This window comes from Oreochromis aureus, linkage group 1 (genome assembly GCF_013358895.1).
Source record: "Oreochromis aureus strain Israel breed Guangdong linkage group 1, ZZ_aureus, whole genome shotgun sequence".
NCBI lineage: Eukaryota > Metazoa > Chordata > Actinopteri > Cichliformes > Cichlidae > Oreochromis > Oreochromis aureus.
Window position 1 is genome coordinate 20,713,772 of NC_052942.1, and position 13,369 is coordinate 20,727,140.

The window sequence follows — 13,369 nt, forward strand, 5'->3', positions numbered from 1 at the left end:
CATCACTCAAACATTACCAGTGAAATCTGTTTGACAACCTGAACCACTTTATTTTATTTTAACTGAGGTGTGCAATTTTGTCAAATGACCCTTGGATCCAGCAGCAAGAAATCAAACACCAGCTTTACATTTTGTGCAAAATATAATGCATGGCACACGGGAAACGACTGACAAAGCAAATAAAGAGAAGGTTTCTTAAATTTTGTGTAAGGTAAAACCGAAAGGCAGAGATCTCATCGACTGAAAATTTAGGTCTTCAGTGAGAAGTGGCAGCAACTCCCAAATATCTGTGACCCATGTTCGTTATTCTCCCTGATTTGAAGAAACAAATTTACATTAAACAAAAGCATACAGGATAACACAGCATGTAACACCAAACCAGCATTTTGCCAAATATGCTAATATGTTTTCTTTCATGTAAAAGTCATAAATACCTCAGAATGAACAGAGAGAAACAAAATTCAAAGTTTTCATTGCCTTTGACAGTTTCAGCAAAGTACTAGATGGTTAGGTAAAAGTGTAAACCGTAAACATTAATATCAAAACTGTTTCATCAGAATCACGTAGCAATACATGTGTAGGGACCATGATTCGTTATACTGTTTAACAAAAGCACTATTTAAGAGCTTTTTCTGTTCAGTACAGTAAATTAAGTGTACATATTAAGAAAAAAAAGTGTTATAGTAGGAAAAGCGTAAACAGGTAGTTTAATGGGAAGCAAAAGAGCAACCTGGCTTCATAATGGTGCTGAGGTTAAAGGATTGTAAATGTCAGGTCACAGTGATAGCTGCAGATCTGACAGCACCTTGTAGATCATTACACAACACAGCGACTGCTTGTATCAACAATTCCTTAGTTTTTTAGTGCAATGTCTGGGGATGGTGTGAAAATGCTGTAAGCTGATTGAATTTGCTACAGTAGGTTTATTTTTTTTTTTGCCAATTTAGTGTCATAATTAAATAAAACAAACATCTTTCAGTCAACTCTTAAAGTATTTTTTCATAAGGTCCATCATGATTCATGCATGTCTTTTATTTTGGAGGTTTTTTGGAGTGTTTTGATAGTAATTTCAAAAAAATCTAAATCTCAAAGGCTGTAATAAAAATGAGTATTTTTACACCTTATCTTCTTAAACAGCTGCACTGTACATATCCAGAAGGCTCTTGGGTCGGGATGTTTAGGAAGCAGCAAGCCATTTTGAGAGGAAACAAACAACCGGTCTGAAAGCTCACAAAAATATTATTTATATGATTCTATTAAAAAACATCCTCAATGTAAGCAAACACAACTGTGGTAAAATCTATGTATGCACATATCAGGATCCAAACCCATGTAGGTCATTTCACTGTGTAATTTCATTATGTAATGAAGGGATTACTGTCACCAAGACTGAAATCTGGGGTAACGGATTCCCTTTGAGTGGTTCTTCTCAAATGCACTTCAAACCACTAATGCTGGTCAGGGTGGTTAAAGAGGTCCTTATACTCCGATGGGACTGCTCCTCAGCACTTTCGAGTGCAGGTGCTGAAAAAGTCTGATTGTAAAGTTTTGTGCACATTATTATGGCAGCTGATTCTGGCCTTGCACAGGTGGTATATTATGACCAGGTGGTATATTATCATGTGTTTGAGGGAGACCTTGCTGGGCCTGGTCTTGATTTTCTTGTCCATGTTGTTCCTGTGGTATATCCTGAGGAGCTTGGGGTGCAGAGTCATGTCCTTGGGGTGCAGGGTGATGTCCTTCGGGTACAGGGTGATGTTCTTGGAGCGCAGGGTCATGTCCTTCGGGTGCAGGGTGATGTCCTTCGGGTACAGGGTGATGTTCTTGCAGCGCAGGGTCATGTCCTTCGGGTACAGGATGATGTCCTTGGGGTGCAGGGTCATGTCCTTGTTGTTGGGCCTCATGCAGTTGGCTTTCAACTGCAGGGATTTCTGGGACAGCGTTCCCTTCAATTGTAACAAAGAAAACAATTTTATATTCTCAGAGGTTAGACGTTTAAAATCAAACCACTATCAAAATAAAAGTAGTAGAAAAACAAAATCAACACTCACCGAGAACCTCTGGAGGAGGGTCTACTTTCTGTGACTTGAGCCGTTCCATATGCTCAACTGCCTGTAGAGCATATGGTACATTAGAATTTAGTACATTAGAATTCATTTAGTACATGTGGACAGACAATTTGATTGCTTAAAATACAATATAAGCACTGCTGAATCAATTGGTAAAATGTGAAGGTTAGGATATGATCAGATTGATGCACTGACTCTAAATCTACAGAAGCAAAGCTTTTTCCATTAGTAGTGTACCATTCCTTACCTGCTGGAGCTCCATTTTCTGTGCATTAAGCTGCTCCTGTTGTCTTTCCAGCTCATCTCTCTGTTTCTGGAGGTCAAAAGCCTTCTGGTTGAGATCTTGTTCTTGCTGAGCAAGATGCTCCTCAAACTCCCTCATCTCGTCATCGGTATAAGCCTGGTTCTGCTCCAAGGTCTGAAGAACACAGAGCAGGTAGGAAGTCATTTTTCACAGTCCTGCCTCTTATAACCAAATGTTTCTGAATTAAATAACTCTTAAAAGCTGTCATCATGATAAAGTGTCATCTAATGTTTCTCACCTCCCAGCTATCTGGCTCCAAGAATTCTTTCTTCTTAGTAGCAACAAGGAACTCATCCAGAGAGACCAGCCTGTCTTTATTTGAATCCACCTGTGACACAGACAAGAGCAGAAAGGCTTTTAACACTGGCTGTACATTATATATTATCTTATTCACTGAAAGGACTAAGGCAGATAAAACACAGTTGAGCCTGTTTAACACAAGATGCAAACTCAGCTGAGACTGAGAATGAGGTTTAGGTGACTTTTCTATTTTGTTTCTGCAGTCACTAAAGTCAGTCATGTGACTTTAGTCACAGGCTTTGAATTATGGAGACTAACTGTCCATACGCATAAAGTTTTTGTGCTTCCAACCTTTTAACAAACTGATGAGCTGCATTAAAGGTAGTAGAGGACTGCAATTGTGAATATTACTACATTAAAATTAAAGATGCTAAATATTATCCTATGTATATTTTACACACAGAACAACTAATCCAGGCTTTTTCGCCTGCATAGTTTCAGGAAAACAGGTTGCTGAGTGCAGCTTGTTGTACCTCATTCATAACATGCTCTCTCATACGTAGCCTCTCTTCCTCCATCTCCACCATGTCGTCCTCCTCATTGGTGGGGTCATAAATCTTTTCCAGCTGAAATCACAGAGGCCCACAGTCAGTACAAAGACCTACTCTGAAATATTTACACATTTTCAGAAGCCACAGCTTTACCTCTTTGGTGAACAATGCCTCCAACTCCTGTTCGTCAAAGAAGCCATCTCCATTTGTATCTGTATTATAGAAAAAGAGAAAAGAAGACGAATATGCCGTGTTCTGGTACTGTATGTTTTACACAGCAAATTATGTATGTCAGTAAATGATAGTACAGGTCTTACCATGCAGGTTGAAAAATGTCTTAGGATCAAAATCTTCAGGATCTAAGCCATCAGCTTCCTCCCAGACCTCCTTCAGCTGATTCTGACTACCCTGCAACATCAAAGTAAAAACACATTTGATTTCCAGACTGAGGCGAAAATGAATATTACAATCTGGACAAACAAATCCCAACAAATATATCATTTATTTGTCTCTGTGCGCCTTCGTCACTTACCGGGTGGTTGACTTTAGGGTGGTCGGCGTGCTTCTTCTTCATCTCCTCATAGTGTTCCTCCTCTTTCTTCCTCTCCTCATCATCCAGTGTTTTCAGGTGTTCTCGTCTGTCGTGCTCTTTCATCATTTCGTACCTCTTGAACTCCTCGTGTCTCTCTTTGTCATAGTTCTCCAAATCTTTAGTGGCCTGATGACAAGTAGAAAACAAAATTTGTTCAACAGTAATAACCACACAAGGCTATACCCAGCAAACAATAATGCATCAGCTGGAAATGTCACTTAGACACAGTCGTAGTCAAAACAAGAGATGCTATTCGGAAAACCAGACTAGTTCCAGACTGTCAGACCCTCACAGTAGTAAACTGGATCTTTCAGGTCTATGCCTGCACATTTCTAGACTGAAGTAAAGCGCACTTCTGGAAACCATTGTGAAAAGTCTTTTTGTCTTAACATCATCTGAGACACAGATGCAAGACTAAACATGTTTTTAAAAACAATAATGAAAAGAAGGTCAAATAAAAATAATACCTCTGTCCTCTACACCTATCAGTACTACCCTTTCCTTTCTGGTTGCTGGTAATTATAGTCTTTCACCAACTGTGAAGCTGTCACCACCTACGGGCCAATTTTGGTGTACGAATTAAGCAGCTGCATGGGTTCCTGTTTTCTCTTTCTCTCTACTGCAGGACTCCACTGTGCAAAGGCACAAACACTTTCAAGATGTCATTATACTTTTCATTAAGTATGAAGGAGCATCGAGCATCAACATTTACCGATCTGATCAGCCGATCCAGATCTTCCACTTCAAACGTGTGCGGGTTCATGTGGTTCAAGTATTCAAACTGTTTCAGCAGCGCTTGATGGTCCACTGCTATGTCTGTCCAGGGAGCAATTCAAATATATTACATATATTAAAACATATGAATATATAAAATCGAACTTTCTTTTATTTACCTCTAAAATAATCAACTTAAAGTTGATTTAGAGCCTGATACTTTAAACAGAATTCAAAATGAAATTACTTTTGTATTGCACAACTTACCATTTCCTCCTTCAAGGTCCTGCTTGGCCTTAATCAGGGTCCGGAGTCGATTTACCTCCTGCCTTTTTAACTCATCTAGTTTTGTTCTGACATGATGGCTGACAAAGTCTAGCTCTTTGGCCAGCTTACCTTGCTGCAACATAAATAAATTATGGCAAATTAAGCAATTAAAACAATTCTGAAACGTACACTACACCTTTACAGGAAAGCATAGTGTACTTTTGCTTACACTGCATTAAACTTTGCAGGAAGCAGTGCATGTACACAAAACGAGTATATTATAGTGACTATTGTCTTATATAAGGAGCTGGTTGAAATGTTGTGCCACTGCAGTAAGACCAAACCAACAGAAAGCGGGGTACCTTGATGTCTTCCATGTCTGTATTGTGGAGCTTTTCCCTGAAATGCTGATCCTTCTCTAGAAAATCAATGACTTCTCTGAGGTAGCGGTCATAGTGGAGTCCAGTGTCCTAAAAATACAGTAAATAAAATGAAATTTAAAAACGCCAATAACATGTTACATTGTGTAATCAAATCCTATTTTAAACATTTTGATATATATCTATATTTATATATACAGTACAGCATCTCTATCTGTATATGGGTGACAAATTAAAGAAAAATCCAACCAAAAGTGTCTGAGCAAGTACAGAAAACACCACCACATGACAAATACAAACTGGGTTACCGCTTTCTGTAAAGATCACTTAATATCTAAAAAAGAGCATTCCTGTGCAATCCACAGTGAAACTATATTGTACTTGTTTAACCTCTGTATGACAGTATTTAACCATTCCAGAGGCACAAATGAGTACACAGATAATAGTATTTTGGTACTAAACAATCTATAGCTTCTGAAACTATTGTACTGAGAAATAAATTGGTTTGTGGGATCACAAGTTTTAAAATGTTGAATAAGAGAAAGAGGCCATTTTTCCAATAAACTTAGCAGGGGCGTAGTTACTACAGTGTACCACCTATGAAATAGCTAATAAATAAACATTAATAAATCATTTATTCTGTGAAATTGTGTAATCCAATCCCACAAAGATTCTTGAAGCCGCTCATCTCCATGCACATTGTTTTAAGTTAAAAAAAAGGGAAACATAAATATTTTTATAATAAAAAAAATCATCTTATCCTAAATATAATGACCAAAATTTTGAGTTTTATGCCTGAATTAAATACTGTTAAAACGAATAGATAATGAACGCCAAATAAACACAATTATCTCCCTGCACCACTGCTGAAAAAGGGTCGTTATTTAATACAACATGTATTATGGTTTGTGGTGAATTTACAGCTTGCCAGCAGTGTAAATATTATGTCTTCTTCCTTACCACACTGGCTGGAGGCTCTTCAGGCTTTTTCTCTGGTTCTTTGACTTTCGTCTTGTCGATGCTGATGGGCACAGCCTCCAAACACAACAGCTGGACCAGCAGCAACAGCAGCCAGCCGGCGAGAAAGGCCCGGCTCCCCCACATCTACAAATGAGAACAATTACTATAGTGCCGGATGAGGTGACGTGTTTTAGATTTCACAATATCTGGAAATATACATTCTTGAGTTTCTAAGTGTGTAATCCTCATCGTGTACCCAGCTTCCTCATTTTTAATCTTCCTCGAGCAGCCCATCTAGCCCCCACACACTGCAAATTACTGGCTAATAATAATAACCAGAGGAAGCTGTTGGTGTTAGCCTTTAGCACCGTCACTGACAGATTTAGCGCTTCAGTGCCAAGCATGGACAAATGAGACACTCATGTAACGTTACACCGTGAGCCTGAGCAGAAGAGCTTACACAGCATTTCCCCCACGCTCAGCGTGGATTTTAAAGCTTTACTAAAGAGCCCCATAGACAGATATGTTGCCAGTATACTCACTTTATTATGAACACAGGACCTCATCTACTCTACCTTCCACCCGTCGCTTCCTCTCAGCTGGAGAGGTATCGGCAGCTTCCACCAGCCCGCTGGTCAGAGTAGCTCGTTTGGTGGTTAACCTGATTGGTCAGTTGGGCGGTCTGTCAAACGCACTAGCAAGTTGCGTTGCACTGAATCGTACGTGGCGAGATGACAGCAGAGCAGGTGGGCGGGTTTTTTGGTTTGTCATCTACGGCACCGCACGGAACAAAAATGAGACGGAAAATTCACGCTGGGGGTGGATGGATGATGCTGAATGACGAATTTATTTATTTAAAACACACAGTTGGATTTTTTTTCTTCTTCAAAGTATTACGATTTTAACTTTAATTTTCTAATTATTTGCTCCTTTCAGTTTTTCATTTTTGTTTTCAACTTAGTTCATGTTAATCAGTTCTAAATATAGTTTTTGTTTATTTAATACAATACACGACCATTTTTCACGGGTAATTTGTCAGAATATGTTGCAGATTATAAAAACACCGTTTGTGAAGGTGCTTGACTCTTAATCATGCAGACATCCCAGTCTTAAAGATACAGAACTGTGCAAACTCTTCAGCGACCCCTCATTTTTTAAATATTTTGCTAGGAAGATGGGAAATATGCGCAGTAATTTATTGAAGCACGCATTTAAACATACATTTAGATGCAGTATAAAAGGCAAAAACAAAGTTCTAACAAGATGGAAAGTGAATTTTTGTTATGACCACCTTTATTCTACAACAATGAACTTTCTTAGGCAAGCTTTCTTGCAGTTTCTTGAAGTAGTTTATAGGACTCTTCTTTTGATGTTGGCTGCCTTTTGTTCCGTATGATGCCATTCATAATTCCATCAGTTTTGATATTATTTGATATTTGATATTCCACTGTCTGAAATGCAGCCCCAAAACATGAGAGAGCCTCCACCGTGTTTTATAGATAAACCATCTGAAAAATGGTCAGGTACAAGGCCAGAAAATGAGTAAAGGAGCATCCAGCGTTCAAAGGAAAACTTCAAAGACCTTCAGAAAGTCTTTTATTAGTACAAATACTTTAAAATAAAAAGTGCAAATAGAGTACTTGAATACATGTATAGCTAACCAATTCCAATGTTGGGACTTCACCAGCAGCTTTAAGCATTTAATACTTTCTTCAGTCAGTGCTCTACAGAGGGTTGTGCGATCAGCTGAGCGCACCATCCGCTCCGAGCTCCCTGACCTGCACTCAATCTACAGCAGGCGGTGCTGGACCAAGGCCAGGAAGATCGTGAAGGACCTCAGCCATCCCAACAACGGACTGTTCTCTCTGTTGAGGTCAGGAAAGCGATTCCGCTCCCTGAAGACCAACACAGAGAGACTGAGGAGGAGCTTCTTCCCGCAGGCGATACGGTCTCTCAATCATCACACCACCACATAGAACGGACCCACATATATGGTTCTTACACACACACACTGGACAGTCTGGACTTTGTTTACACTTAATCACTTTAAGCATATTTGCACTGCACAAGACACCTACAATGTGGTTTGCACAACACTGGACATTATATTTCTCCATTTCCATTTAATACTTGTAAAATGCTGCTGTTATTGTATATATATTTATATTTCTTCATACATTCTTATATAATTCTATACTGTGTATTGTGTATTTTGCTGTACAGTTATTTTATTTTAAACTTTAATTCATATATATTTTATCTTATTCCTTCCCAGCTAAATTTACCCTTCATTCTAATTTGTGTTGTACAGTTATTTTATTTTCAACAAATTCATATATATATTTTATTTTATTCCTTCCTAGTTAAATTTACCCTTTTAATTTTTATTTCCTATCTTATTCATAGCCTTTTCTTTTTCCTTAGGTCACGAGCAGTTGTGTAAGCATTTCACTGCATATCGTACTGTGTATGACTGTGTATGTGACAAATAAAAATTTGAATTTGAATTTGAATTTGATTTGTTTGCTTTGCTTCCTGTGGAAGAAAGAAAAACCCTAAGTGCAGCTCTGCCTCAGCTTTTTCTGAGCTCAGGAAGCATCAGTCTGTGATTAATGCAGTGGTTCCCAAACTTTTTTTGCTGGGCCCCCCTTGTTTAACAAGAAAAATGTTCGCGCCCCCCGACCCCCGCGCGTGCACGCGCATGCACGCACGCGCACAAACACATCCTTCAACCACACACACCCATATTTTGCTCCATTGCGGTTTATTTCACACCTCAAACATTTATTAAACAATTAAGCAAATACAAATAATCTGCAATAAATTACAGGTAGTAAGAAAATAAAAAACCAACTCTTTTACGCTCCGTCCGCACCTACACGGGTATTTTTGAACGCGCAGCTGTTTCGCCACATGTAAACGGGCGATCGAATCACCGAGAACGGAGATTTTTAAAACTTTTTTTTTGCGTTTACGTGTGGACAAGGAATACAGAGTTTGTCACGCAATGTCAAAGGTATGTGCCTTTTTCACGTCACACTGTGCGCCACGTTATTGTTTACATGAGATGAATTGCAGAATGGCAGATAGAGACAAAATACTGTTAATCTGACTATCTGTAGGTTTTACAGGCTTACATATACAGGCCATTACTGTCCCTGCATTTAGAAAGGCAGAGGCATCACGGTGTAATTATTAGTGTGAATGCTTGTAAAAGCATTCACAGTATTGTTCTTCTAATCTTTATTATTCTATTTTATTATTATCTATTCCGTACGTTTTTTGTACTCCTACTCCTTCAAAACCGTTCAACTTAGAAAAACCATTCAAACACCGTTAGATTCCTCTTCTTTTGGACACGACTGCTTCTATTTTTCTCATTTTTAACATTTATATTTTTAAATTATTCAACTTTTTCAACAAAAATTTCCCATGTATTTCAATGGGAGACCCTTCAAATCCTCATTCACCTTACTCAATTTTAAACTCCTACTACTTCCACATACGTTGACATAGAACCACCATTCAAACTTTAAAACGAAGCCAAGACATTCAACCTTTCAACTTGTATTTATCTTTTCAATATCTGTTATACTTTTCTTCAGTTCCAGTTTAAGTTTCATGATGTTTTTTCAGCCGTTTCAGAGTTTATAATGGGTGTGTATGGGACGGAATGTTGGGGCTAGAGTGAGACAGCTGAACTGCTAGAGTGAGAGGAGCGAAAAAATTAATCTTAAAATCTTTTTTAAAACTGCTGCTGTGTCCGCAGCATTTGCTCTACAGGTATGATTTTACCCTCAAAACGTAGCCATCGCTGTCCTCTTTCATCCAATGTGTTTACTATTATACTAGGTGTTATGGTTCTTTCATAAATTTCACCAATGTGCAGCCTCCTCCCTCCAACTCTTCCATAGACTCCAATGTTAAAATGACTCAGAAAGTTCCTTTGAAAATCAGAAGTACAGGCTGTCTTTACACTGTCACCACGTCCATATAATAAACTCCACAGGCATGAAAACTGAGAATTTAGTAGACTGGACATTGCTGGCACTCACAGTGAAAGAATTTCGTCAATACGACCTATACTTTTCATTTGGGAAGGATTTGTTTCGCCTGACTTTTCTGTTCATTTTAAGCAGCTAAAGTGAGGTGCATGTCTGTGTGTGTGTATGGAGCCATTGGGTGCAGTCACTATAGCAACCAGGCTCACACCTGCCTGCTTAATGAGCTCTCTCTCACTCTGCCAAGGTTAAACCTAAAAATGTCTGCTGCATCTAAGCAGTTGTAGTAAGATTAACTTTTCAATAGGTACAATAAGACAGATTTGACAGGGGTCAGTAGTTAGTATATGCCAACTAGTAGAGCATTGTGATTGGCACACAGGTTTTTCAGATCTGGGCAGTTGGAGTCAGTTGATGACTTTAAAATCATCCTTTCTGACTGGATAATTAAAGCTTACAGCATCTACCTGTCTGTAGTTGATTTTCCCACATTTTAACTAATGTTTAACTAATCTAATCTCATTTAATGTCTCTGTTTATAGTCTGTATAGTTTATCTCCCCACTAACAAACTTAAAGTAGTCTTAAAATAAAACCCACATAACAGTTCAAGATGAAATACTTTTATTTGCTCATGTAATGCCAGTTGCCATATTTTTCTGTATGTCACTCATTCGCTTATACAAAAAGTACCAATTTGTACACTAGTCTAGTATATTTTTCCTCTATCTCTCTATGTCTCTCACATACAGAGACTAACACACAGACATGTATATACTCATTATTGCTGTTCAAATTGATGGTCAAATTTCCAAGCACCACCTGAACGCCTCATCTGTTTTCAACCCATCACTGGACCAACTGTCGTCATTCCGCTTTGCTCTCTGCTGTGGTAAGTACAGTACACTCAGTACTGCACTGTTTTATTTTTATGATGGTAAAAATACATGTTTGACATTTAAACTCACATATCAAGTCCAACAGAGTTTAAAAGAGTTCAAAGAATAAAGAAAAAAAAAAAGAATAACCTTCACTATCATTTATATAGGTTTATGACATTTTGCTGTTAGCAGCAGTGCTAACGCTAGCTTCAATACTAATGCTAGCAACGATGCTAATGCTAGCAACAATGCTAACGCTAGCTATAGTGCTAACACTAGTGTTAGCAGTTGTTAACTGACAAAAAGAATATTACTGTGATATTCCTGTGATATTTATTGGCGGTCAGTGAGACAAAAGTAACAAATGAGCTTTATTATTGCCATTGTGGCTTAGTTTTAACAGTAAGAGTGCTTTATGACTTTTGCTGTTAGTAGCCGTGCTAACGCTAGCTTCAATGCTAATGCTAGCAACAATGCTAACGCTAGCTATAGTGCTAACACTAGCCTTAGCAGTTGTTAACTGACAAAAAGAATATTACTGTGATATTCCTGTGATATTTATTGGCGGTCAGTGAGACAAAAGTAACAAATGAGCTTTATTATTGCCATTGTCGCTCAGTTTTAACAGTAAGAGTGTTAGTGCTAGCAGCAATGCTAACACTAACTGAAGTGCTAACATTAGCAGGAATGCTAGCGCTTAGCAGCAATGCTAAGACTAGTAACAGTCTAACAGTAGCGTTATAAGCCTTACATAAGTGGAAATACTTCAGTTAATTAGTTTGAATTACAAAATGGCTGCTGTATCAGCTGGTGTGCTATATTACTCTATAATTACCCTGCTGACTAAGTTCAGTGTATCATGTCATGTGGGTTATGTATTTCTGTTAGTCTGATAACACTGTACAGACAACTAACATATTATTTCTCGTCTTACACTTTCAGGAACTTGACTGACACCTGTGCTTTGCCTGGTAGGTGTGCACATACTGTAAGAGAAGTAGACCAAAAAAAAAAATAATCTGACTAATATAAGCTGTAAAGTGATGGGTTCAAACTTTGTGCTAGACCTTTTAAACACAATTTTATAATAAATACACATAAGTGCAGCTTAACAATTGGGCTAAAATATTTTTTCATACATTTTTTGTCGTCACATTACATGTGAATAGTTAATGATTCACTCAATCATATTTGTATTTAAAATATTATTGCTGAATTTAATTAAATATTTATTCTTTTAAAAAGTGCCCAATTATGCAACTTTTTGCACATGGCAGCCAACAACAGTTTAGCTTGAATATTTGTTTTGTCCTTTTCAGTAGTCACAATTAGTTCATACAATTACCATGTGATATCATTTTAATAAAATTATTATTTTTTCTCCTTTTTGTTCACAGTGTGCAGAAGAAGAACAAGGACCAGATCTCCAGTCTTCTCTCTCACATCCCAACCCCCAACCCCTCTATCCTCTGTCCTGCTCCACCTGTTGTCTCTGCCTTCTTTCCATCTGTATTTCACCCTGTGGTTTGTGAGAAATTTTGCCAAACCAAGAATCTTATTGCGGTTTGATTTCAAAGCCGTGTCTCTCCTGCTCTGTCTGTTCTCTCTGCTAAATTTTCTCTCTACCTGTTTTTCACTCTTTGGCTTGCTGCTGAGAAATGCACAAGCCAATAAAGCAATAAAGAGTGCATATTTTGCCTCAACCTTTGAACAAACTGAACAAACAAAGAAAACTCTACGGTTTGATTTCAAAACCGTGTCTTTCCTGCTCTGCCTGTTCTCTCTTCTAAATTTTCTCTCTACCTGTTTTTCACTCTTGGCTTGCTGCTGAAAAATGCCAAGCCATTAAAGCAATAAAGAGTGCATATATTGCCTCTACCTGAGAACAAACTGAACAAACAAAGAAAACTCTAATTCACGGTTTGATTGTGATTTCCCAGCCGTGTCTCTCCTGCTCTGCCTGTTCTCTCTTCTAGATTTTCTCTCTACCTGTTTTTCATTCTGGGCTTGCTGCTAAGTTGTGCCAAGCCAATAAAGACAGTACATAATATTCTCTCGACTGAAGAACAAACTGTCAAATGAAAGACAACTGTTTCAGACAAATAAAAACTGAAATATAAAAACAAAGACAACATCTCCTGGTGTGTGCCACTCTTATCTTGTGAACATATTTTCTGAAGACTAAGAAACACTTGCAGGTGTGTGAAAATGCCAAGGAAGCAGAAAAGTCAAAAGCTGCAAAACAACGCTGGAAGAAGTTCCATGAGATTCACAGTGTACCAATATGTGAACAAGCTGAGTGTGATTTTCCTCAGAGCTCTGCAGAAGACAGTGTGTCTACAAAGACCAATTCTGACAGTGTCAAACAGGCAGGTCAACATGTTCCTGCACATGTACAACAGGTATCTTAT

General features: G+C 38.2%; 1 protein-coding gene across 2 annotated transcripts; it reads right to left on the bottom strand.

Moving 5' to 3' along the window:
- Positions 1-25: 25 nt before the first annotated feature.
- Positions 26-6,763, bottom strand: nucb2a (nucleobindin 2a). Of its 2 annotated transcripts, none has more exons than XM_039610232.1 (13): positions 6,620-6,763; positions 6,078-6,221; positions 5,100-5,207; positions 4,738-4,870; positions 4,469-4,572; positions 3,697-3,882; positions 3,482-3,572; positions 3,318-3,376; positions 3,147-3,239; positions 2,612-2,701; positions 2,317-2,487; positions 2,052-2,112; positions 26-1,949 (listed from the first exon to the last, which is right to left on the bottom strand). In XM_039610232.1, the coding sequence occupies exons 1-13, from the start codon at positions 6,641-6,643 to the stop codon at positions 1,561-1,563; spliced, it is 1,653 nt and encodes a 550-aa protein (XP_039466166.1). In that variant the 5' UTR covers positions 6,644-6,763; the 3' UTR covers positions 26-1,560. The 2 variants fall into 2 exon arrangements, with proteins under 2 accessions (XP_039466166.1, XP_031604567.1); XM_031748707.2 differs by having other exon boundaries at positions 26-1,946; positions 6,620-6,762.
- Between the last annotated feature and the right edge of the window lie 6,606 nt (positions 6,764-13,369).